A 27,072-nucleotide genomic window follows, 5' to 3' on the forward strand; every position below is an offset into this window, starting at 1 on the left:
GTTCCAGCACCCCAATCCCCACCTGTCTGAGATAGTTGCTGGTGATGTGCACAGATCCCTCCCGGGGTTTCTCCAGAGCTTTTAGGAGGTTTTATGGCAAAATTTGATTATTTTTACAGGTCCATGAGATAATTGATTTACTATGTCATCTTATAGCCATGATTTGACCATTTTATCCAAATTCAGGCCCGTGCCAGTTCCACCACCCCAAACCCCAGCCATTGCAGACCTGTCTGAGATAGCTGCTGGTGATGTGCACAGATCCATCCCTGGGGTTTCTCCAGAGGTTTTAGGTGGTTTTATGACCATAATTTGATAATTTTGTACAGATTTAGGAGCTAATTGATTACCTCATGTGTGTTTTATGACCATAAACTGCTTATTTCCCCCAAATTCAGGCCCATGGCAGTTCCAGCACCCCAGTCCCCACCTGTCTGAGATAGTTGCTGGTGATGTGCACAGATCCCTCCCGGGGTTTCTCCAGAGCTTTTAGGTGGTTTTATGGCAAAATTTGATTATTTTTACAGGTCCATGAGATAATTGATTATCTCATGTGTATTTTATGACCATAAACTGCTTATTTCCCCCAAATTCAGGCCCGTGGCAGTTCCAGCACCCCAAACCCCAGCCATTCCAGACCTGTTTGAGATAGTTGCTGGTGATGTGCACGGATCCCTCGCGGGGTTTCTCCAGCCCCCGGGGCGGGTGCACGGAGCCCTCCCAGGACTCCTCCAGGCTCTTGAGGCAGCGCTCCAGGGTGCCCACGAAGCTCTCCCTCAGGTAATCCACGGAGCTGATCAGTTTGTTGGCCACAGCCTGGTTCAGCCTGGAGATGATCAGCTCCTGGATCTGCTGGATGCAGCGCTTGATGTCCTTGGAGCTGACGGGCTCGCCGCTCTCGGGGATGATGATGTCTGCAGGGAAAGGGAGAAAAACCATCCTGGAGGTCTGGGGGTGTTGGGAGAACGGTCCTGAGGGGGGCCCTGAGGGTGGGAGAACGGTCCTGAGGGGGGCTCTGAGGGTGGGAGAACCGTCCTGAGGGGGGCCCTGAGGGTGGGAGAACGGTCCTGAGGGGGGCTCTGAGGGTGGGAGAACCGTCCTGAGGGGGGCCCTGAGGGTGGGAGAACGGTCCTGAGGGGGGCTCTGAGGGTGGGAGAACGGTCCTGAGGGGGGCTCTGAGGGTGGGAGAACGGTCCTGAGGGGGGCTCTGAGGGTGGGAGAACGATCCTGAGGGGGGCCCTGAGGGGCACACGCTGATCCTAGTGGTGTTTAAAATAATGATCTTCTCAATGATGCCAGAATTGCGTTGTTATTGTTTTAGGCAAGATTATGATCATTTTCTCCAAGATTATTAATTATTATTGCATCCAAGATTTATTATCATTTTCTCCAAGATTTATTATAATTTTCTCCAAGATTATTACCATTTTACCCAAGATTACTATTATTTATCCAAGATTACTATTATTTATCCAATATTACTATTATTTTATCCATGATTATTATCACTATTTTATCCAATATTATCACCATTGTTTTATCTATGATTATGACAGTTTTATCTAATATTATCATCATTATTTTATCCAATATTACTATAATGATTTTATTTAATATCATTATCATTTTATCCAAGATTATTGATTTTATCCAATATTATTAATGATTTTATCCAATATTATTACCACGATTTTATCCAATATTATCATCATTATTTTATCCAAGCTTATTATAATGATTTTATCCAATATTATTATCATTTTATCCAAGATTATCGATTTTATCCAATATTATCATCATGATTTTATCCAATATTATTACCACGATTTTATCCAATATTATCATCATGATTTTATCCAATATTATTACCACGATTTTATCCAATATTATCATCATGATTTCAATCCAAGATTATTAATGATTTTATCCAAGATTATTAATGTCTTTATCCAAGATTATGACCATTTCATCCAAAATTATTTCATCCAAGATAAATATCACTTTATCCAACAGATCCTACCAAAAAAAATGGATATTGCCTGATCCCTGATTTCCATCCGTGTTTGGGGTTCTGTGTCCATCCAGGAACTACAGGTTGGAGTCTCACTGAATTAATGGAATTATTGTGGTCAGGATCTGTCTGATCCCAGATTTTGATTCATTTTTGGGGACTATCTGGGAATTGCAGGTTGGAATCCCACTGAATTAATGGAATTATTGTGGTCAGGATCTGTCTGATCCCAGATTTTGATTCATGTTCAGGGACCATCTGGGAATTGCAGGTTGGAATCTCACTGAATTAATGGAATTATTGTGGTCAGGATCTGTCTGATCCCAGATTTTGATTCATGTTCAGGGACTATCTGGGAATTGCAGGTTGGAGTCTCACTGAATTCCTGGAATTATCATCAGGATCTGTCCGATCCCTGATTTTGATTCATGTCTGGGGTTCTGTGACCATCCAGGAGTTGCAGGTTGGAGTTTCACTGAATCCATCAATTATTGTGGTCAGAATCTGCTTGATCCCAGATTTTGATTTCTTTCTAGGGCTCTACAACTCTCTGGGAATTGCAGGTTGGAATCCCACTGAATTAATGGAATTATTGTGGTCAGTATCTACCTGATCCCATCTTTTGATTCATGTTTAGGGCTCTGTGACTATCTGGGAATTGCAGGTTGGAGTCTCACTGAATTAATGAATTGTAGTCAGGATCTGTCTGATCCCTGGATTTTCACCCTTGTTTAGGGTTCTGGGATCATCCAAGAATTGCAGGTTGGAGTCTCACTGAATCCATCAATTATTGTGGTCAGGATCTGTCTGATCCCAGCTTTTGATTTATGCTTAGGGCTCTGTGACCATCCAGGAATTGCATTTTGGAGTCTCACCGAATTAATGAATTATTATGGTCAGGATCTGCCTGATCTCTGGATTTTCACCCTTGTTTAGGGTTCAGTGACCATCTGGGAATTGCAGGTTGGAGTCTCACTGAATTCCTGGAATTATTGTGGTCAGGATCTGCTTGATCCCATATTTTGATTCATGTTCAGCATTCTGAGACCACCAGGCAATTGTAGGTTGGAGTCTTACTGAATTCCTGGAATTATCATGGTCAGTATCTGCTTGATCCCAGATTTTGATTTGTGTTTAGGGCTCTGTGACCATCTGGGAATTGCAGGTTGGAATCCCAGTGAATCCATCAATTATTGTGGTCAGGATCTGCTAGACCCCAGACTCTGATTCATATTTGGGGCTCTATGACCATCCAGGAAGTACAGGTTGGAGTCTCACTGAATTCCTGGAATTATCATCAGGATCTGCTTGATCCCAGCTTCTGATTCATGTTTAGGGCTCTGTGACCATCCAGGAATCACAGGCTGCAGCCTCACCAAACCCCCGTGCCAATTTTCCATTTTTCCCACCTCCCCCCTCACCAAACCACCCCAAACCCTCTCACCTCTAAACTCCATACTGGCAGCATCCTCCAGCAGCTCCTCCTTCATATTCCCCAGCGTGTCCACGATCATCTCCTTCATCTCCTCCTGCTTGCGGTTGGCGATGCCCATCAGCGACTCGTAGAGCTCGTTCTCCTTCCTGCGCGTGTACTCCAACCTCTTGGGGGTGATCTGCAGGTCCCTCTGCATGTCGAAGGCCTGGTTGATGAAGATGTTGAGGCAGCGCCCGTGAACCTCGCTCAGCCTCGTGGCTGCCTCCACCAGGTGCTGCTGCAGCACCTGCCTGGAGAAGGAGCTCAGCAGCCTCAGCTTCTCCAGCTGCTCCACCAGCATGGAGGAGCCGGGAGCGCCGCAGCCGCAGGGGCTGGAGGGGCTCAGGTACTCCAGATCCAGCAGCTGCAGGTGGAGCTGGGATTTGGTGTCCTTGGGGTGGGATTTGTTGTCCTTAGGGTGGGATTTGTTGTCCTTGGGAGGGTTTTTGGGAGAGCTCAGCTCGCTGCCGGCCTCGGGGATTCGCAGGAAGAAGATGGGGAGGGAGAATTTTTGTTTGATTTCCCGAAGTTCCGCCTGGTCCGACGGGGACAGCTGGGGCTCGCTGATGGCAAAGGTGACAACGGGCAGCACCTGGTCCACAAACTCGGCCAGGGTGGACTCAGCTGACTGGAAGCCTCGGCATGGAGCCACCACGATGTCCACTTCCTGGGAAAAAGGAAAAAGGAGGAGGTTTGAGAGGTTTTTTTCCGCAGAAAAATGCTCTGGGAGTCGTTCACACAGCAAAAAACTGGAATTCTTCAAAGCAGATCTTGATCTGACCCCTAACTCCAAATTCCTTATTTTGGACGAAATCCTGGGAGTTTTAGCCCAGTTTAGGACAAGGTTGATTCCTGGACAACTCCAAATTCCTCATTTTGGACCAAATCCTTGGAGTGTTAGGACAAAACTTAGGACAAGTGTCCCAGGAAAGAGCCAGCAGGGGAATTTATTGAACAGGACCCTGGCAGTGCCACCCCAAACTCCCCACAGACCAGGGCAGGGACAGTGGCATTGCCACCCCAAACTCCCCATGGATCAGTGGCAGTGCCACCTCAAACTTCCTATAGACCAGATCAGGGACAATTTGGGAATTAATTTATCAGGGCTGTAAATGTCAACCCCCACATGCCAGGAACAGTGGCAGTGCCACCCCAAATTCTTCACAGACCAGGGCAGGGACAGTGGCAGTGCCACCCCAAGCTCCCCAGGGACAGTGACAGTGCCATCCCCAGCTCCCTATGGACAGTGGCAGTGCCACCCCAAGCTCTCCAGGTACAGTGGCAGTGCCACCTCCAGCATCCCAGGGACAGTGGCAGTGCCACCTCCAGAACTCCAGGTACAGTGGCAGTGCCACCCCAAGCTCCCCAGGTACAGTGGCAGTGCCACCCCAAGCTCCCCAGGGACAGTGACAGTGCCACCCCAAGCTCCCCATGGACAGTGGCAGTGCCACCTCCAGAATTCCAGGTACAGTGGCAGTGCCACCCCAAGCTCCCCAGGGACAATGACAGTGCCACCCCCAGCTCCCCAGGGACAATGGCAGTGCCAGGCACGGTGCCACCCTGACCTTGAGCAGCGCGCAGGGCAGCACCACCTCCAGCTCTGCCACCCTCTGTGCGGGATCCTCGGCGTCCCCTGGCACCTGCAGGTCCTGCTCGGGGATGGTGTCCCAGTGCCCGCTGTGTGCCACCAGCGCCTGCACCAGCTCGTACTGCCCGGGCAGTGCCAGGCTCAGCCGCGGCCGCGCCCCGTGCGTGAAGCGAACGCGGCGGCGCCGGCACCGCTCCTCGGTGCCAGTGCCAGTGCCAGGGGTGGGCAGCAGCTCCTCAGTGACAGTGCCAGGGGTGGGCAGCAGCTCCTCAGTGCCAGTCCCAGGGGTGGGCAGCAGCTCCTCAGTGACAGTGCCAGGGGTGGGCAGCAGCTCCTCGGTGCCAGCCATGGGCAGCAGTTCCTCAGTGGCAGCCTCAGCAATGGGCAGCAGCTCCTCAGTGCCAGTCCCAGGGGTGGGCAGCAGCTCCTCAGTGTCCATGCCAGCCCTGGAGGTGGGCAGCAGCTCCTCGGTGACAGTGCCGGGGGTAGAAAGCAGCTCTGGAGTGCCAGCCCTGGGGGTGGGCAGCAGCTCTGGAGTGTCAGCCCCAGGCAGCAGTTCCTTGATGGCAGTGCCAGCTTCAGGGGTTGAAAGCAGGTCCTTGGTGCCAGTCTCAGTGGCAGGCAGCAGCTCCTTGGTGGCAGTGCCAGCTCTGGGCAGCAATTCCTGGGTGCCAGCTCTGGGCAGCAGTTCCTGGGTGCCAGTCCTAGGGGTGGGCAGCAGTTCCTTGGTGGCAGTGCCAGCCCCAGGCAGCAGTTCCTGGGTGCCCGTCCCGGGGCTGGGCAGCAGTTCCTGGGTGCCAGTGCCAGCGGTGGGCAGCAGCTCCTGGGTGGCAGTGCCAGTCCGAGGGGTGGGCAGCAGCTCCTGGCCCAGCAGGGTGTTGAGCAGGTGCCCCTTGGCACGGCAGTTCTGGCCCAGGATCAGCAGGCACGGCCTCCAGCTCACCGAGCGCTGCAGCTGCTCCTCCTCGTGCCGGGGGAACGACACCGGGCTGGGGCCTGCAACGGGACAGGGAACGGGGATTGACCCTAAAAACGGGGCCTGAAATGGGGACAGGGATCAGGGGTTTGACCCTAAAAATGGGGCCTGAAACAGGGAACAGGGATTGATCCTAAAAATGGGGCCTGAAATGGGGACAGGGATCAGGGATTGATCCTAAAAATGGGGCCTGAAATGGGGACAGGGATCAGGGGTTTGGGCCTAAAAATGGGGCCTGAAATGGGGACAGGGAACGGGGATTGACCCTAAAAATGGGGCCTGAAACGGGACAGGGGTCAGAGATTGATCCTAAAATGGGGCCTGAAATGGGGACAGGGATCAGGGGTTTGACCCTAAAAATGGGGCCTGAAATGCGGACAGGGAACAGGGATTGATCCTAAAAATGGGGCCTGAAACTGGGAACAGGGATTGACCCTAAAAATGGGGCCTGAAATGGGGACAGGGATCAGGGGTTTGGGCCTAAAAATGGGGCCTGGAACGGGACTGGGGTCAGGGCTTGATCCTAAAAATGGGGCCTGAAATGGGACAGGGATTTGCCTTAAAAATGGGGCCTGAAACAGAGATCAGGGGTTTGATCCTAAAAATGGGGCCTGAAATGGGGACAGGGAACAGGCATTGACCCTAAAAATGGAGCCTGAAACAGGGAACAGGGATTGACCCTAAAAACGGGGCCTGAAATGGGGACAGGGAACAGGGATTGATCCTAAAAATGGGGCCTGAAATGGGGACAGGGATTGATCCTAAAAATGGGGCCTGAAATGGGGACAGGGAACGGGGATTGACCCTAAAAACGGGGCCTGAAATGGGGACAGGGAACAGGGATTGATCCTAAAAATGGGGCGTGAAATGGGGACAGGGATCAGGGGTTTGACCCTAAAAATGGGGCCTGGAACGGGACTGAGGTCAGGGCTTGATCCTAAAAATGGGGCATGAAACGGGACAGGGATCAGGGGTTTGACCCTAAAAATGGGGCCTGAAATGGGGACAGGGAACAGGGATTGATCCTAAAAATGGGGCCTGAAACTGGGAACAGGGATTGACCCTAAAAATGGGGCCTGAAATGGGGACAGGGAACAGGGATTGACCCTAAAAATTGAGCCTGAAACAGGGAACAGGGATTGACCCTAAAAACGGGGCCTGAAATGGGGGCAGGGAACAGGGATTGACCCTAAAAACGGGGCCTGAAATGGGGACAGGGATCAGGGGTTTGACCCTAAAAATGGGGCCTGAAATGGGGACAGGGATTGACCCTAAAAATGGGGCCTGAAACGGGACAGGGGTCAGAGATTGATCCTAAAAATGGGGCCTGAAATGGGGACAGGGATCAGGGATTGATCCTAAAAATGGGGCCTGAAATGGGGACAGGGAACAGGGGTTTGGGCCTAAAAATGGGGCCTGAAATGGGGACAGGGAACGGGGATTGACCCTAAAAATGGGGCCTGAAACGAGACAGGGGTCAGAGATTGATCCTAAAATGGGGCCTGAAATGGGGACAGGGATCAGGGGTTTGACCCTAAAAATGGGGCCTGAAATGGGGACAGGGATTGATCCTAAAAATGGGGCCTGAAATGGGGACAGGGATTGATCCTAAAAATGGGGCCTGAAATGGGGACAGGGAACAGGGATTGACCCTAAAAACGGGGCCTGAAATGGGGACAGGGAACAGGGATTGACCCTAAAAATGGGGCCTGAAATGGGGACAGGGATCAGGGGTTTGGGCCTAAAAATGGGGCCTGAAACGGGACAGGGGTCAGAGATTGATCCTAAAAATGGGGCGTGAAATGGGGACAGGGATCAGGGGTTTGACCCTAAAAATGGGGCCTGAAATGGGGACAGGGATCAGGGGTTTGGGCCTAAAAATGGGGCCTGGAACGGGACTGGGGTCAGGGCTTGATCCTAAAAATGGGGCCTGAAATGGGACAGGGATTTGCCTTAAAAATGGGGCCTGAAACAGAGATCAGGGGTTTGATCCTAAAAATGGGGCCTGAAATGGGGACAGGGATCAGGGCTTTATCCTAAAAATGGGGCCTGGAACAGGGATCAGGATCCCCCTGAAAATGGGCCTGAAACAGGACTCAGCGGTTTAGCCCTAAAAATGGGGCATGAAACAGGACAGGGATCAGGGGTTTGGGCCTAAAAATGGGGCCTGAAATGGGGACAGGGGTCAGGGATGCAGCCCTGAAAATGGGGCCTAAAATGGGAACAGGGATCAGGGTTTGGCCTAAGAATGGGGCCTGCAACAGGGATCAGGATCCCCCTGAAAATGGGGCCTGAAGCGGGACAGGGATCAAGGGCTGGGGTCTGAAACAGGGACAGGGATCAGGGTTTGACCCTAAAAATGGGGTCTGAAACAGGGATCAGTGTTTGGCCCTAAAAATGGGGCCTGAAACAGGGAACAGGGATCAGGGTTTGGCCCTCAAAACGGGACAGTGCAGCCCCACAGCCCAGGGGAACAGCCAGAGCTGCTGATGGGGCAGTTCCTGCAGTGCCAACACAGGACAAGGATTAATTCAGTTTTGTTACAGGAGCACAGAATCCCAACAGCCTGGAGAGGGATGAGCGCCAGGGAAGGCACTTTGCTGCCAGCCAGAAGGTTCTGGAACAGCCTCAAACCCCACAAGGCTCCCTCAGAGCCACAAACATTGCTCACATCCCACAAACCTCCCACAGAGCCCACAAACTGCCCTCAGAGCCCACAAACGGCCCTCACACCCTACAAACGTCACTCAGACCCCACAAACCTCCCTCAGACTCTACAAAATTCCCTCAGACCCTACAAACAACACTCAGACCCCACAAATGTCGCTCAGACCCCACAAATTGCCCTCAGACCTCACAAATGGCCTTCAGAGCCCACAAACCGCCCTCAGACTCCACAAACCTCTCACAGACCCCACAAACGGCCCTCAGAGTCCACAAATGGCACTCAGACCCTACAAACATCACTCACATCCCACAAACAGCCCTCAGACCTTACAAACATCACTCAGACCCTACAAACCTCCCTCAGAGCCCACAAATGTCGCTGACATCCCACAAACCTCCCACAGACCCCACAAAGTGCCCTCAGAACCCACAAATGGCCCTCATACCCTACAAAATTCACTCAGAGCCTACAAACAACACTCAGACCCCACAAACCTCCCTCAGACCTTACAAACGTCCCTCAGACCCCACAAACCTCCCTCAGACCTCACAAACGACACTCAGACCCCACAAACCTCCCTCAGACCTCACAAACGACACTCAGACCCTACAAATCTCCCTCAGAGCCCACAAACTTCTCCCAAACCCACAAACCTCTCTCACGCCCCACAAATGACCCTCATACCCCACAAACGGCCCTCACACCCCACAAACCTCTCCCAAACTCCATAAACTTCTCCCAAACCCCACAAACCTCCCTCCCACCCCACAAGCATCACCTGGCTGTGCTAATTCAGGCTCAGGGCTGAGTTTAGCTCCTGTTTTCCTTTTTAAAAAGCCCTAAATGCAGCTTTGGCGAGAGCTAAATTCAGCATTACCCTCGTGCACAGCACAGAGTGACTCTGACAGCCCCAAAAACACAAATCACAAACAAATCCCTCATCAGGAACACAAAAATCCCCAAAAAAATGAAATTAAATGGGAAAATGGAACAACCAGCCCCTAAAAAATGCCCAATTTGAGAGGTACAAAGCACCAGGATTGCTCTGATACTGGATTTTATAGGGTTAAAAATTCTGTTTAAAATTGCTGTTAAAATTCTTTATTTTTTTTTTCATGAGTCATGTTCTGGCAGCCTGAATTGTGAGGAAAACAAAATCCTCCCCTCCTCACACTCCAAACCCCATTAAAGAGATCCTACAACGCATCTCTCTCCTCACTCTTGACAGCTTAATCACTTCAGTTTTAATTAAAATCAGCCAAATTTGGAGCATTTTGTGTAGTTTTAGATTGGTTTAAAGCTCATTTAAAACCCTGCCCAAGCTTTGCCTTCCCCTCAAATCTTTCAGGATTTTGGAGTTTTTCTACCCCAAAATTAAGGAAAAATCCTATTTGTGCATCAGCACTGCCCCACAAAACCCCAAATCCCAAGTTTGGGAGTTGTTGAAGGGAGGAATTTCTCTTTGAAATGTGATTTTTTTGGGATTTTTGTTTTCCAAACAAGCCTTTCAAAAGTCACATCAAGTGACCAGAGGGTTGGAAGCTGACCAAGAGCTCACAAAAGATAAAGATCTGAGAAAAAATCCCACAAATTGCACATTTGAGCCTTCATCTGTAGAATGGCTTTGATCTGGGGACGTTGCTTGGAGCTTCTGCTGGGATTCAGGATCTGGAGCATGAAAAAAGCAATTCAGGGAGGGCTGAAGAGGCAGCAGAGCTCCTTCTCCTCACTCCAGGAAGGAGTGGATCCTTAAATCCAGCAAAAATATCTCCAAAAATATCTCCTTGGAATTGGTGGATCCTTAAAATCCAGCAAAAATACCTCCAAAAATATCTCCTTGGAATTTGTGGATCCTTAAAATCCAGCAAAAATATCTCCTTGGAATTGATGGATCCTTAAAATCCAGCAAAAATATCTTCAAAAATATCTCCTTGGAATTGGTGGATCCTTAAATCCAGCAAAAATATCTCCTTGGAATTGATGGATCCTTAAATCCAGCAAAAATATCTCCTTGGAATTGGTGGATCCTTAAATCCAGCAAAAATATCTCAAAAAAAAAATGACTCGGATACAGAAGTTTAAATGAAATTATTGAGGGATTATTTATATGGATGGAGAATTCTTGGATGGTTTGGGTTGGACCTTAAAGCTCCTCCTGTTCCTCTGCCATTCAGGGACACCTTCAGCACCCCAGGATGCTCCAGGCTGGCTTTGGACACTCCCAGGGATGGAACAGCCACGAATTCTCTGGGAATTCCATCCCAGCCCCTCCTCATCCTCACAGAGAGGAATTTATTCTTATATCCCATCTAAACCTTTCCTCATTCCCTTTTCCAGATGAAAACTTCCCTTTCCAGCCTTCTTGGAGCTCCTTTGGCTACTGGAAAACTGCTCCAAAGTCCTGCCAAACCCTCCAGGATTTGTGGTTGAAACACCTTTCCCAAGGTCCTCCCAAATCCATTTTTTTCTCCAGGATCTGAGGTTAAAACACTTTTCCCATGATTCCACACCCCGTGACCAGCACAGACACAGATCCAGGGAGGCAGGGACTCAATAAAAAGTGGGATCAGAATTTCCCAGTTTTGAGGGATGCAGCCACATGCCAGGGGCTGGAGCTCCATCCCAGCTCCACCCCAGCCCCATCCCTGATCCATCCCGGCTCCATCCCAATTTCATCTCGGCTCCAGCCCTGCTCCACCCTGGTTCCATCCTGACTCCATCCCGGCCCCAACTCTGCTCCAGCCCTGCTCCATCCCAGCCCCATCTCAATTCCATCCCTGCTCCATCCCAGCCCCATCTCAATTCCATCCCAATTCAATCCTGGCCCTATCCCTGCCCCACCCTGCCCTATCCCAGCTCCACCCTGGTTCCATCCTGGCCCCATCCCAGCCCCATCCTGACCCCATCCCTATCCCATCCCAATTCCATCCCTGCCCCACCCTGGTTCAATCCCAGCCCCATTCCTATCCTGGCTCCATCCCAGCTCCACTCCTGCCCCATCCTGGTTCCATCCTGGCCCCATCCCAGTTCCACCCCAGCTCTATCCCAGCCCCATTCTGACTCCATCTCAGCTCTATCCCTGCCTCATTCCTGCCCCATCCCAATTCCATCCCTGCTCCACCCTGCCCCATCCTGACTCCATCCCAGCCCCATCCCAGCCCCATCCCAATTGCACCCCAGCTCCATCCCAGCTCCATCCCAGCTCCACCCTCGTTCAATCATGGCCTCTCCCGATTCCATCCCTGCCCCATCCCAGCTCTACCCTGGTTCCATCCCTTCTCCATCCCTGGTTCCACACCAGCCCCATCCCTTCTCCATCCCAATTCCATCCTGGCCCCATCCCATCTCCATGCCAGCCCTATCCCTATCCCTGCTCCATCCCAATTCCATCCCTGCCCCATCCTGACTCCATCTCAGCCCCATCCAAATTTAACCCTGGCCCTATCCCTGCCCCACCCTGCCCCATCTCAATTCCATCCCGGCCCCATCCCAATTCCATCCCGGCCCCATCCTTGCCCCATCCTGACTCCATCCCAGCCCCACCCTGGCCCCATTCCAATTCCATCCCTGCCCCATCCCAGCCCCAGCCGGGTTCCATCCCAGCTCCATCCCTATCCCAATTCTATCCTGGCTACATCCCAGCCCCATCCCAATTCCATCCCTGCTCTATCCCTGCTCTATCCCAATTCCATCCCTGCTCTATCCCAATTCCATCCCTGCTCAATCCCAATTCCATCCCTGCTCTATCCCAATTCCATCCCTGCTCCACCCTGGTTCCATCCCAGCCCCATCCCAATTCCATCCCTGCTCTATCCCTGCTCTATCCCAATTCCATCCCTGCTCCACCCTGGTTCCATCCCAGCCCCACCCCAGCCCCATCCCAATTCCATCCCTGCTCTATCCCAATTCCATCCCTGCTCAATCCCAATTCCATCCCTGCTCCACCCTGGTTCCATCCCAGCCCCATCCTGGCCCCATCCCAATTCCATCCCTGCTCTATCCCAATTCCATCCCTGCTCTATCCCAATTCCATCCCTGCTCTATCCCAATTCCATCCCGGCCCCATCCCAATTCCATCCCAATCCCAGCCCCATCCCGGCCCATGTGACCGGCGCTGGCGCTGGCGCTGGAGCGGGGCAGCCCCGGGGCACACATCCACACATCCTCACATCCACAGTCCCATGAATTCCCGGGATCAAAGGAGGCCTGTCCGCCCCGGAACAAGGGCGGCTCTCACCAGGACTCCTCTCCAAACCCACCCAGAGCTCGGCAGAGCAGCCTCAGCTCGGATTTATGGGATCTGTGGAAGCTCCAAGCTTTTGATTAATTTTTTCTGTTTTTTTCCATTTTATCCACGGTCCAACCTGGCCTGGGACACTCCCAGGGATGGAGCAGCCATAGATCCTCTGGGAATTCCATCCCAGCCCCTCCCAGGGAAGGATTTATTCCCAAAATCCCATCTCTCCCTGCCCTCTGGCCATTCCCTGTTTGCTGGCACTCCATCCCTTGGAAATATTGGAAATATTCCATTTTTCTCATCAGATCACCCCAAATCCTCTTCTCCAGGCACAACAATCCCAAATCCCAAACATCACAGGCTCACCTGGCTCTGCCCCATCCCAAAATCTCCTTCCCCACCCAGCCTGATGAGAGGAGCAGCAACCACTTCCCAAAACCCCAATGTGCTCCCAAAACCTTTCCAGCCACAACTCCACAATCCCACAAAGGGGAAAACAAACCACAAATCAGCCCAAAACCACTTTTTTTTTAGACACAGACAGAAAAACTCAACACTTGAACATGAAACCAGGATTTGGAGTGCAAGATGAGCAGGTCCAAAAAACCTGGACAAGAACCCTGGACAAGAATTCCAGACAAGGGGCCACGAGAGATGACTCAGGAGCCTTTTGGGGATGAATGAAGAAAACCTTTATGGACATCTCACGTCACACTGAGCCCCTCTCACGAGACAGTCTCATGGAAACACCAAGTCCTGCCCGTGGCAGCAGAGGTGCCACCCTCAGCTCTGTTTGTCAACAGCAGCAGCTGAGCACAGAGCCCCAGGGACAAACAGGGAATGGCAGCCCCTCATTCCCTGGGCACAGAGCCCCCAGTGAGGCCACAATTCCCAGGAATTCCGGGACAAAAAAGGATTGCCAGCCCCTCGTTGTGTTGCCCTTTCTGAACTCCCTCCCTGGAGGGGGTCAGGCAGGGGGTCCCCATCACAAACCCATGGAAGGGACCCACAGGGATGCTGGGTGCAGCTCCTGGCCCTGCACAGACCCCAAAATCCCACCCTGAGCATCCCTGGGGCGCTGTCCAAACCCTCCTGGAGCTGTGCCCATTCCCTGGCAAGCCTGGGCACTGCCTAGCACGCTTTGGGAGAAGAATATTGGCCTTATACCGATCCTAAATCACAGCCACAAAGCCTCTCCCACCCTCCAGGCACTCCCAGCCCTGTAACCCCCATTAGAGCCCCCCAAACCGGACATTTCACTCCGCACCGCGACCCTCACAAGCCCCGCAGAGACCCCTGACAAGCCCCCAGAGACCCCTGACAAACCCCCCAAAGACCCCTCACCCTCAGAGGTTCCCCCTTTACCCCCCCAGACCCCTCACCCTCACACCCCGCCCGCCCCTGCCCTCTCTCACCGCCGTCCCCGGGACCCCCATCCCCATCCCAGGCGGAGCGGGGGCCGTCACCGGCGGGCGCCAAGGCGAAGGGATGTCCCTGGGAGAACTTGACGTCGCGGAAGAACCTCTTGGTCTCTCGCAGGTTGTGCTGCAGCCTCGCCAGGTGCCGGTTGTAGTGGCCGAAAGAGCGGCAGAGCTCTCGCACGGCCCCGCCGGGACCCCGCCATGACGGGGCCTCCTCGCCCTCCATGTCCTCCGGGTCCGCCCCGCTATCCCCTCCCCACCGCGGGCAGCTCTCGGGCCCTGCCAGGCTGCCGCCGTTCGGGGAGGAGCCTCCCCGAGGATTTCCTCTCGTCCCGACCCCCCCCTCCCCCCGCCCCTCCCGCCTCCCCGACCCCCGCGGCCGCCGCCTTCTCCCGAGGGGAAGCGCCTCCACCGGCCGCGCTGCGTGTGCGCGGAACGTTTGTCGGCGCGCCGCAGGGCAAAGGGGGAGGAGGCCGGGCGCACCCCGCGCGCGAGGCACGCAGGGAGATGTAGTTTTTTGACATCCAAATATAGTTCATTTTCCTAACCCCCGTGGGGAATGCCGGGAGTTGTAGTCCGTTTTGCCGCAAGTCCTCATGGAATTTGTAGTCTCTCTAAGCGCGGCCGCCGACCTCTCCCCGCGGCCTCTGCGCACCACCGCGGGAGACGAGCAAAAATTCCCCAAAAAACGAGAACGATCATGAAATGATGTATTTAAACAGGGGGAGCGAAAGGGGGAGCTCAGACGCCGACTACTGTTCCCCCATCCCGCGCTGCGCGGAGCGGCTCGGCAGGAGGCGGCGCGCCCCTCTCCAGCTCCGCTCCGCCTCCGCGAATCACCAGCGCCGGCCCCGCCCTCCGCGCGCCTTCATTGGTCAATTCCTCCCGCCAGCACCGCCCTCTGAGCACGCTCCACCAATCACCACGCGAGACACCTCCTCCCTCACATCACCATTGGCCAGCGGCGCCGCCCATCAGGCGCGGCGGCGGCGGCGATGCCGGTGCCGGCGGCGGGCGCGGAGCCGCCGCGGCGCGGAGCCGCCGCCCGGCCCGGGCTCGGCGGGGCGGGCGGGCCGGGGCCGCGCAGCCCGCGGGCCCCGCAGCGGCCGCCGGGGCGCCGCCCGCCGCCGCCGGCACCGCTGCTGCGGCCGTAGGCGCCTCCCGCGCGGCGCGGGCACGGCGCTCCCGGGATGAAGCGGTGCCGCTCGGACGAGCTGCAGCAGCCCGAGGAGGATCCCGGCGCCGCGGGGGAATCGCCCGGTCACGGAGTGATGGAGGGCAAGGCCGGCGAGGCGGCGGCGGCCCCCGAGGCGGGCGCTGTCCCGGCGCCGCCGCGCTCCAAACCCCCCGACCTGAAGGTGAGCGGCGGGAGCGCCCCGGTGGGACACGGGGGGACGGGAAAATCCCGCAGGATCGGCGGGGAAGGGAGGTCCCGGTGGTGGCCGGGGTGGGGAGAGCCGGCGGGGTCACCGGAGCGATGGAGCTCGGGAGTGCCGCCATCCCCATCCATCCCCTCGGTCCTACAGGTGTGACCTTGGGGGATGCGGGATGGCTCCGGGAATGGGGGAACCCTGGGAATGGGGGAATCCTGGGAATGGGGTGCTCCAGGGAGAGGAGACTCCAGGATTGGGGTGCTCCTGGGATGGGAATGATCCTAGGAATGGGGTGTTCCCGGAGGAGGATACCTCTGGATTGGGGTGCTCCTCAATTGGGGTGCTCCTGGGATGAGGATGATCCTGGGAATGAGGTGCTCCAGGGGCAGGGTGCCCCTGGATTGGGGTGCTCCTGGATTGGGGTAACCGTAGGAATAGGGTAACCCTGGGAATGGGGTGCTCCAGGGACAGGATACCCCTGGATTGGGGTAACCCCGGGAATGGGATGCTCCAGAGGGAGGAGACCCCTGGGAACAGGGTGCTCCTGGATTGGGGTGCTCCTAGGATGAGGATGATCCTGGGAATGGGGTGCTCCCGAGGGAGGAGACCCCTGGACTTGGATGCTCCAGGATTGGGGTGCTCCTGGGATGGGAATAATCCTATCAGCAGAGATTCTGCTGGGATTAGGATGCCCCATCCCTGTTCCGGGGATCCTGCTGGATGAGGATGCTCCAGGGATGGAGGCACTGCTGGGACAGGATCCTCCTGGGCTCGGGATGGAGGTGGTCCCAGCATGGGGCTGCTCCATTGGGATTCTGCCGGGATGAAGAAATCCCGGGCGTTGGGGGCTGCCCCTCTGCGGAGGGGCTGCGCTGATCCCGGGAAATCCCTGCCGGGAGTCGGGGGGATGATCCGGGGGCATCCAGGAGCATCTGGGGGAGATGCTCTGGGAGGATTTGGGGAAATATGGGGGGGATGCTCTGGTAGGATCCGGGAGGATGAGAGGGGATGGTCTGGGAGGATCCGGGGGGTTATGGGGGGGATGCTCCGGTGGGATCCGTGGGGAAATGGGGGGGATGCTCCAGGAATATCCAGGGGGGATCCAGGAGGATATGGGGGAGATGCTCTGGGAGGATTTGGGGAAATATGGGGGGGATGCTCTGGTAGGATCCGGGGGGTTATGGGGGGGATGCTCCGGTGGGATCCGTGGGGATATGGGGGGAATGCTCCAGGAATATCCAGGGGGGATGCTCCGGGAGAATCCAGGAGGATATGGGGGGAGGATCCGGAGGGAGTTGGGGAGGATGCTCCGGTAGGATCCAGGAGGCTCCGTGGCTGCGGCACCGGGAGTGACGGTGTGGGAATGTGGGAATGGCCCCGAGGCTGCTCCTGCCGGGCCCGCGGGGCCGCTGGAGGAGGAGGAGGAGGAGGAGGAGGAGGAAAACAAAACACAAACCCCGGGCACTGCAGCGCTGCGGGAGGCACCGAGCCCATCCCGGAGCGGGGATCCTGCTGGAATCCAGCACGGAATTTCTCTGGATTTTGGAGGAAAAAGCAGCTCCGACCCCCGGTGGCTCAGCAGGGTTTTATTGGTGAATTCCCGGTGTGGAATTCGGGGTGTGCAGGGGTGGGAGTGCCGTGGGCAGGGCGGGATCAGAGGGCAGAGTGGGTGCTTTTAAAAAGCCCTGGGAAAAGTGGGAAATGTGGGATGCAGGATGGAGCCCCTCGGTGTCACCGGTGGGGTCAAGGTCATGATGGCACTGCCAGGAGATCAAATCCGTGTTCCCAGAGGAAAACTCGGCTGCTTTGAGCACAGGGAGCCCCTGTGGCTGCTGGAGGTGGCACCTGGGGCCTTCCCTTGGTGGCCCAGCAGCTCCTGAGGCTGTGCTGGCTTTGCTGCTGCTGCCCCAAAACAGCTGGAGGAGCCAGGGCCAGGCACATCCATGGCATGGCAGGGTGGCACAGGGTATCCCAGAGGAGCTGTGGCTGTCCTGGATCCCTGGCAGTGTCCAAGGCCAGGCTGGATGAGTTTGGAGCAGCAGGGACAATAGGAAGTGTCCCTGCCCACCCCTGGACCTGGATGAGGTTTAAGGTCCCTTTCCCAGCCAAACCATTCCGTGATTTTCTGACTTTAATCCATGAGCTCAGGGCCATGCTTGGCACATCCAAGGTGTTTTTCCCTGTCCTTTCTCCACCCCATGTGGGTCACAGAGGCTCAGAAAGGGGTGGGAATATTGGCCCAAAGGAGCTGCAGCTTCCCATGGCTATAACTGCGCCTGAGTGGGTGCAGCTGGTGAGAGAGAGACGGTGAATCTTGTTTCTTGAATCAGAAGGCTGATTTATTAAGATATTGTATATTACATTAAGACTATACTAATAGGAATATAGAGAGAGGTTTGCAAAGCAGCTAGGCTAGGCTAAGAATAGATAGAAAGAATCTATAACAAAGTTGTGTTCAAGGACTCAGTCCCCTGGCTTGCACTGGTGATTGGCCCTTAATTATAAACATAGGAAATGAGCCAATCAAGGTGCCCCTGTTGCATTCCCCAGCAGCTGATAATAATTGTTTACCTTGTCTTCTGAAGCCTCTGGCCTCCAGAAGACGCAGAAATCCGAAAGAAAGGATTTCTGTGGAGAAATGTCTGCGACACATGGCTGTGCCCATCATGCCAAACACTCCAGGGCTGGCACATCCCACCCGGAGCTGGTGCTCCACATCCTCCTCCTGCAGCAGCATCCGAGGCCAAACAAACCCCATTGATTTTATCGAGCTGCCCGTGCTCCCTTCCTGCAGGTCTGCTGCCAGGGCTCACCTTTAATGCAGCAATTCATTAAAATAAATCCTCAAACTGGGCACAATTCATTAAAATAAATCCTCAAACTGGGCACAACTCGGGCAAGGCTGGGGCTGGCTGCTGCCCACAGGTACCACAGCGTGCCAGGCGCTGTGCCACGGCCACCACCAGTTCATAAATTAATAAATAATTAATTAATAGAGCTGAGTTTTCCTGCTCCAAACCCCCTGTGGAGCTGCTGGTGGGGTGGGTTCAAGCTGGTTCTGCTCCAAATCCAGATTCCTGTCCCCTTGGATGGGACAGGATCTGAGATTCCTGTCCCTGTCCTGTCCCCATGGATGGAGCAGAATCAGATCCCTGTCCCTGTGGATGGTGAAGGATCAGAGATTCCTGTTCCTGTGCATGGGGCAGGATCAGATTCCTGTCCCCATGGATGGAGCAGGATCAGGGATTCCTGTCCCCGTGGATGGTGAAGGATCAGAAATTCCTGTCCCTGGGCACGGGGCAGAATCAGAGATTCCTGTCCTTTCCTGTCCCTATGGATGAAGGATCAGAGATTTCTGTTCCCATGGATAATTAAGGATCAGAGATTCCTGTCCCTGTTCTGTCCCCATGGATAACTGAGGATCAGAGATTCCTGTTCCCATGGATAATTAAGGATCAGAGATTCCTGTCCCTGTGGATGGTGAAGGATCAGAGATTCCTGTTCCTGTGCATGGGGCAGGATCAGATTCCTGTCCCCATGGATGGAGCAGGATCAGAGATTCCTGTCCCTGGGCACGGGGCAGAATCAGAGATTCCTGTCCCTTCCTGTCCCTATGGATGAAGGATCAGAGATTCCTGTTCCCATGGATAATTAAGGATCAGAGATTCCTGTCCCTGTCCTGTCCTCATGGATGGGACAGGACCAAAAATTCCTGTCCCTTCGGATGGGGCAGGATGAGAGATTCCTGTTCCTGTCCTGTCCCTGTGGATGGGGAAGTGATGGTCAGGGATCCCTGTCCCTGTCCTCTCCCCATGGATAATTAAGGATCAGAGATTCCTGTCCCCATGAACTATGAAGGGATCAGAGATTCCTGTCCCTGTCCTGTCCTCATGGATGGGATAGGATCAGAGATTCCAGTCCCCATGGATGGGAGAGGATCAGAGATTCCTGTCCCTGTGGATGGGGCAGGATCAGGGATTCTTGCCCCTTTCCTGTCCCCATGGATAAATAAGGATCAGAGATTTCTGTCCCCATGGAAGATGAAGGATCAGAGATTCTTGTCCCTGTTCTGTCCCCATGGATAACTGAGGATCAGAGATTCCTGTTCCCATGGATAATTAAGGATCAGAGATTCCTGTCCCCATGGATGGAGCAGGATCAGAAATTCCTGTCCCCATGGATGGAGCAGGATCAGAAATTCCTGTCCCCATGGATGGGGCAGGATCAGAAATTCCTGTCCCCATGGATGGGGCAGGATCAGAAATTCCTGTCCCTGTGCATGGAGAAGGATCAGAAATTCCTGTCCCCATGGATGGGGCAGGATCAGAAATTCCTGTCCCTGTCCTGTCCCCATGGATGGTGAAGGATCGGAGATTCCTGTCCCCATGGATGGGGCAGGATCAGAAATTCCTGTCCCCATGGATGATGAAAGATCAGAGATTCCCGTCCCTGTGCATGGAGAAGGATCAGAGATTCCTGTCCCCTTGGATAATTAAGGACCAGAGATTTCAGTCCCTGTAGATGGAGCAGGATCAGAGTAAACCCTTGGCTCCAGTGCGATGGATTTGAGGTGGCACCCTGGAACCAGCACAGCCTGCCTGGTGTCACCTCCAGCCCTGAGCTCCAGCAGATCCACGTCTCTCCCTTCCCAGCCCTGGCTCTGGCTCCTCTGCTGACACCCTTGGGGAAAAGGAGGGGAAAAATGAGTTCTGGCAAGGAGCAGGGCTGGTGTGTGACAGCTGTGCTCAGCAATCCCTGGGTGCCAGCCATTCCTGCAGGAGTGATGGGATCCATCCAAAACCCTGCATCCAAACTGCCACTGCTCCTGAGCCAAGGGTTTTCCCTGGGTTTCTGTTTTCCCTGGATGTGTTTTCCCTGGCTCTCCATTTTCCCTGGATTTCTGTTTTCCCTGGATGCGTTTTCCCTGGCTCTCTGTTGGTTTTCCCTGGGTTTCTGTTTTCCCTGGCTCTGTTTTCCCTGGATCCCTGTTATCCCAGAGTATTCCCACACCTGGGCAGTGCATTCCTGGGCAGAACATTCCCACACCTGGGCAGCACATTCCATTATCCCAGAGCATTCCCACACCTGGCAGCACATTCCATTATCCCAGACCATTCCCACACCTGGGCAATGAATTCTGTTATTCCCAGAGTGTTCCCACATGCGGACATTGAATTTCCTGCTATTCCCTGTTATCCCCACACCTGGGCTGTGAATTCCATTATTCCAGACCATTCCCACACCTGGGCAGTGAATTCCCTGCTATCCCCACTCCTGGGCAGTAAATTCCATTATCCCTGACCATTCCCACACCTGGGCAATGAATTCTGTTATTCCCAGAGCATTCCACCACATGTGAACATTGAATTTCCTGCTATTCCCAGAGCATTCCCACACCTGCACAGTTCATCCCATTATCCCAGAGCATTCCCACACCTGGGCAGTGCATTGCCTGTTATTCCCAGAGCATTCCCACACCTGGGCAGTGCATTGCCTGTTATTCCCAGAGTGTTCCCACACATGGACAGTGAATTCCCTGCTATCCCCCGATCATTCCCACACCTGGGCAGTGAATTCCCTCCTATTCCTCACACCTGGGCAGTGAATCCCAAGACCATTTCCACACCTGGACAGTTCATCCCATTATCCCCAGAGCATTCCCACACCTGGGCAGTGGATTCCCTGTTATCCCCACACCTGGGCAGTGAATTCCATTTTCCTCAGACCATTCCCACACCTGGGCAGTGAATTCTGCTATTGCCAGACCATTCACACACCTGGGCACACGTTCCATTACCTCACAACATTCCCACACCTGGGCAGTAAATTCCATTATCCCAGAGCATTCCTATACCTGGCCAGCACATTCCATTACCCCCAACATTCCCACACCTGGCCAGTGCATTCCTTGCTATCCCCACACCTGGACACACATCCCATTATCCCAGAGCATTCCCACACCTGGACAGTGAATTCCCTGCTATTCCTCACACCTGGGCAGTGAATTCTGTTATCCCAGAGCATTCCCACACCTGAACATTGAATTCCCTGCTATTCCCAGACCATTCCCACACCTGGGCAGTGAATTCCCTGCTATCCCCACACCTGGACACACATCCCATTATCCCAGAGCGTTCCCACACCTGGGCAGTGAATTCCCTCCTATTCCTCACACCTGGGCAGTGAATTCTGTTATCCCAGAGCATTCCCACACCTGGGCAATGAATTCTGTTATTCCCAGAGCATTCCCACACCTGCACAGTTCATCCCATTCTCCCAGAGCATTCCCACACCTGGGCAATGAATTCTGTTATTCCCAGAGCATTCCCACACCTGGGCAATGAATTCTGTTATTCCCAGAGTGTTCCCACACCTGAACATTGAATTCCCTGCTATCCCCAGATCATTCCCACACGTGGGCAGTGAATTCCCTGCTATTCCTCACTGAATTCTGTTATCCCAGAGCGTTCCCACACCTGATCATTTAATTCCCTGCTATTCCCAGACCATTCCCACACCTGGGCAATGAATTCTGTTATTCCCAAAGCATTCCCACACCTGGGCACACATCCCATTATCCCAGACCATTGCCACACCTGGGCACACATCCCGTTATTCCCGTTATTCCCGTTATTCCCGGAGCTCTGTGCTGTCACTCCTGGCAGCTCTGGGCTGTCGCTGTCACTCGGGTGCCCTGCCCAGCATGAGTCACGTTTGTCACATGCTGCTGCTGCTGCTGCTGCTGCTGCTCTCAGCTGTCCCCGAGGAGCAGCAGGCTGTGGGGGAGTGCTGCCTTTGCCATTTGGGAACATCCAGGCGTTTTCCTTGGTGCTTGTGGCAGCTTGGGATGCTGGGGGAGAAGGGGCCGGGCTGGGCTGGGCTGGTTGTCACCCTTGGGGACAGCTCTGAGCCTGTCCCCAGCCTGGCTGGGTGGTGGCAGGAGCCTCTTGGCCCTGCCTGAGGAAAATCAGCTGGAGAAGCAGCAGCGGGGCTGGAAAATCCAGAAGGGGATGAGCAGGATCTGCTGGGATCCTGCTGCTGTTTGGGGGCTGTGGCCTCCCCACGGCCCAAAATCTGGAATGGGAAGGGATGGGTTGAGATTTAAAATATGGAATGGGATGGGAAGGGATTAAACTTCCCCTTGTGCCCTAAAATCTGGAATGGGATGGGCTGGGAAGGGATGAAACTTCCCCGTGGCTTAAAATGTGGAATTGGATGGGGTGGGAAGGAATGAGACTTCCCTCTGTGCCCTAAAATGTAAAATGGGATGGGATGGGACTTTCCCCTGTGCCTTAAAACATGGAATAGGATGGGGTGGGAAGGGATGAGACTTAAAATCTAGAATGAGATGGGATGGGAATGGATTAAACTTCCCCCTGTGCCCTAAAATATGGAATGGGATTGGGTGGGAATTGATAAGACTTTGCTCTGTGCCCTAAAATGTAAAATGGGATGGGATGGGATGGGATGGGATGGGATGGGATGGGATGGGATGGGATGGGATGGGATGGGATGGGATGAGATGAGACTTCCCCTCATGCCCTAAAATCTGGAATTGGATATGGTGGGAAGGGATGAGACTTTTCCCTGGTGCCCTAAAATATGGAATGGGATGGGATGGAAAGGGATGAAACTTCCCCCTGTGCCCTAAAATATGGAATGAGATGGGGTGGGAGGGATGAGACTTAAAATCTGGAATGGGGTGGGGTGGGAATTGATGAAACTTCCCCCTATGCCTAAAATCTGGGATGGGATGGGATGGGAATGGATGAGACTTCTCCCCACGTTTGTGCAAATATTCCAAAGAGCTGCAGAGCCTTGTCTGGAGCCTCTGGGCGGGCTGGGGGTGAATCAATAATTAACAATCTTCACAACTGAGCAGGATTTCTCAGCCTGGGGCCGTGCTGGGAGGTCGTGGCAACCAGATCCTCTCCTTGTGTGTCCGTCTGCAATATGAGGAGGGGGTTTGGGTGTCAGGAACGGTTCAGGCTGGGTGGCAGCAGCAGCAAAACCACCCCTGGGAGAGCCTGGCATGGCAAGGGCATCGCCAAAAAGCCCAAAACTGCCCTCCAAGTCCCAGTTTTCCTGCAAGATGTCCTGATTTGGGCTAAAATGGGATTTTTCCAGCTGTGGGGACATGGAGCAGGGGCTTTGAAGTCCATAAGAACCAAGTCCCAGCACCAAGCAGCAGAGACTGGCTGTGCTGATGTGAAAGCCCAAAGGAATAAAGATATTTTTGGATTCGGCCCTGTGTTTTACAGCTGTCCACGCTGAGAAATGAATCTGTGTCCATTGCTGGGGTTGGTAAGCGGTGGCTGTTCCAAAATAGCCTCTGCTCTGTGCCAGGAAAATGCCTCAGCTCTGGAATTGCAGGAATATCCTGGGAAAACACGAGAAAACAGAGCTTGTGCAGCAGCACAGGATTGGTTTGTGGCCACCCCTCACAGCTCCTGAAATCAGAAATCCCAGAGCTGGAATTCAGTGGGTTCCAGCCTGGGATCCCTCCTTGCTTCCCTCAGTTTTTAAATTTTTTTTTTTCCCATGCAAATTTGGTTTTTTCCATGCAGACCCCGTGCCTGCCCAGCCCATGAAAGCCTCTTTCAGGAAAACTCGGAAAGGGCCTGAGGGGATTTGTCTGAAAAGGTGAATTTTGCTGGGTTGGAGCTGTTGGATCCAGAAGCCCTGAGGGCATCTTGGCTCCCAAAATCTTTCCAGCTCCACTTTTAGTTTGTTTTCATCTCCCTGGGGAAGGGAGTTGGTTGTTTCTTTTAGCTTTGACCTTGTGCAGCTCTGGCTGAAAAGAGATTCAGAGTTCCACTTTGTAACAATTTCTAGTAAATTTTCTTTTAATTTTAAATAATTAATTATAAAGAAAGAAAGCAATTTAAGTAATTGGAGACAGCTCATCATTCAACTTAGGCAATATTTTATATAAGAACTTTCACAGAAATAATATTAAAGATCTTCAGCTCAGGCAAATTCACCAGCAGAACAAAATTTATTAAAAAAAGTGAAATGAGAACTGAAAGATATTTATTTCTTTTTTAATTCTATTTATTTCTTTTTAAATTCTATTTATTTATTTCTTATTCTATTTATTTCTTTTTAATTATTTTTAATCTTTTATTTTTTAATTCAGTTTATTTCTGCAGAAGATCATTCAAGATTGGGAAGCCCATGTCACAAATAATTTGCCTGAAGGCTTTAAGGGAGTTGGGATTTTCTTTTCACCTGGACTTTGTGCAGCTCTGGCTGAAAAGAAATTCAAAGTTCCACTTTGTAACAATTTCTAATAAATTTTCCTAAAGAAAGAAAGCAATTTAAGTAATTTGAGACAACTAATCATTTGACTTAGTCAGTATTTTGTGTACGAACTTTCACAGAAATAATATTAGAGACGTTCAGCTCAGGCAAATTCACCAGCAGAACAAAATTTATTAAAAGAAAAGTGAAATGAGAACTGAAAGTTATTTATTTATTTTTTAATTCTATTTATTTGTTTTTTAACTCTATTTATTTATTTTTAATTCTATTTATTTATTTTTAATTAATTATTTTTAATATTTTATTTTTTAATTCTGTTTATTTCTGCAGAAGATCATTCAAGATTGGGAAGCCCATGTCACAAATAATTTGCCTGAAGGCTTTAAGGGAGTTGGGATTTTCTTTTCCCCTGGATTTTGTGCAGCTCTGGCTGAAAAGAAATTCAAAGTTCCACTTTGTAACAATTTCTAATAAATTTTCTAAAGAAAAAAAAGAAATTTAAGCAATTTGAGACAACTAATCATTTAACTTAATATTTTGTGTAAGAACTTTCACAGAAATTATATTAAGGAATATTAATGATGTTCAGCTCAGGCAAATTCACCAGCAGAACTAAACTTATTTTTTTAAAAAAAGTGAATTGAGAACTGAAATTGTTTATTTCTGCAGAAGGCCATTCAAGATTTGGAAGTCCGTATCACAAATAATTTACCTGAAGGCTTTAGGAGAGTTTGGGTTTTCTTTTCCCCTGGACTTTGTGCAGCTCCGGCCGTGCCCTCCATGGGAGGAATCTCGGGGTTTGGAGCTCTTACCTCTCAAATTGCTGCCTCTGTTTCCATAGAGACTCTATAAATAGAATAAAATTTAAATTGTTATTTCCCCCAAGAAGCCATTCAGCACGGGAGATTTATTATATATTTCCAAGGAAGAGCCTCAAAGGATGGAGATTTGCGTTGCGAGTGGCTCAGGGAAGGGTGAAAAGCTTTTCCTGCAGAGTTTGGGGGCACAGGATCCCTTTGCTGGTTCCTCCAGGTGTGCTGGGTTTGGGTTTGTCTGGGATTTTTAGGGGAAGGAGCTCGATCTGCCTGGCCCTGAGCTCTGCCTGCAGCTCCTGGAACATCTCAGCTGTCCCAAAATCCCAACTTTGTGCCACTGGGGATGCTCTGAGCCCTTGGGAAATGCTGGGGTTTGGGATTTGGAAATGCTGGGATTTGGGACTTGGAAATGCTGGGATTTGGGACTTGGAAATGCTGGGGTTTGGGACTTGGAAATGCTGGGATTTGGGACTTGGAAATGCTGGGGTTTGGGACTTGGAAATGCTGGGGTTTGGGACTTGGAAATGCTGGGGTTTGGGATTTGGAAATGCTGGGGTTTGGGACTTGGAAATGCTGGGGTTTGGGACTTGGAAATGCTGGGGTTTGGGATTTGGAAATGCTGGGAGTTGCTGCTCCCCACTTCTCCTCACACAGGGGATGTGGAGGGCACGGGGCCAAAATTTCCTGGGATGCAAATCTGGGTGTTCCAGGGGAACCTTGGATTTCCAGTGGAACCCTGGCCTCAAATCTAGGTATTCCAATGGAATCCTGGATTTCTAGTGGCCGCAGGGAAACCTGGCCTCGAATCTGGGTATTCCAGGCCAAAATCTCCTGGGATGCCAATCTGGGTGTTCCAGGGGAACCCAGGATTTCCAGTTGAACCTCGGGATTCCAGTGGAACCCTGGCCTCAAATCTAGGTATTCCAATGGAATCCTGGATTTCTAGTGGCTGCAGGGAAACCTGGCCTCGAATCTGGGTATTCCAGGCCAAAATCTCCTGGGATGCAAATCTGGGTGTTCCAAGGGAACCCAGGATTTCCAGTGGCTGTAGGGAGCCTTGGGTTTCCAGTGGAACCCCAAATTTCCACTGGAACCCTGGCCTTAAATCTGGGTGTTTCAGTTTCAGAACCCTGGATTTCCAGTGGCTGCAGGGAACCCCGAATTTCCAGTGGAACCCCAAATTTCCATGGGAACCCCAAATTTCCAGGGGCTGCAGGGAACCCCCGATTTCCAGGGGAACCCTGG

At 52.6% G+C, this 27,072-nt stretch overlaps 2 protein-coding genes across 2 annotated transcripts in view; one reads left to right on the plus strand and one right to left on the minus strand.

The window, feature by feature from the left end:
* Positions 1-14,601, minus strand: part of DSTYK (dual serine/threonine and tyrosine protein kinase) — a 28,147-nt gene extending 13,546 nt beyond the window's left edge. The window contains exons 1-5 of the mRNA XM_059487984.1: positions 14,370-14,601; positions 5,922-6,069; positions 5,051-5,288; positions 3,456-4,152; positions 640-914 (exon numbers count right to left, since the gene is read on the minus strand). Of these exons, the coding sequence (XP_059343967.1) occupies positions 640-914; positions 3,456-4,152; positions 5,051-5,288; positions 5,922-6,069; positions 14,370-14,601 (1,590 nt within the window). The remainder of the gene's footprint in view (positions 1-639; positions 915-3,455; positions 4,153-5,050; positions 5,289-5,921; positions 6,070-14,369) is intronic.
* An 891-nt stretch (positions 14,602-15,492) lies between these two features.
* TMCC2 (transmembrane and coiled-coil domain family 2) overlaps positions 15,493-27,072 on the plus strand; it is a 34,510-nt gene continuing 22,930 nt past the window's right edge. The window contains exon 1 of the mRNA XM_059488047.1: positions 15,493-15,733. Within this exon, the coding sequence (XP_059344030.1) occupies positions 15,566-15,733 (168 nt within the window). The 5' untranslated portion in view covers positions 15,493-15,565. The remainder of the gene's footprint in view (positions 15,734-27,072) is intronic.

This window comes from Ammospiza nelsoni, chromosome 23 (assembly GCF_027579445.1).
Source record: "Ammospiza nelsoni isolate bAmmNel1 chromosome 23, bAmmNel1.pri, whole genome shotgun sequence".
NCBI classification, from domain to species: domain Eukaryota; kingdom Metazoa; phylum Chordata; class Aves; order Passeriformes; family Passerellidae; genus Ammospiza; species Ammospiza nelsoni.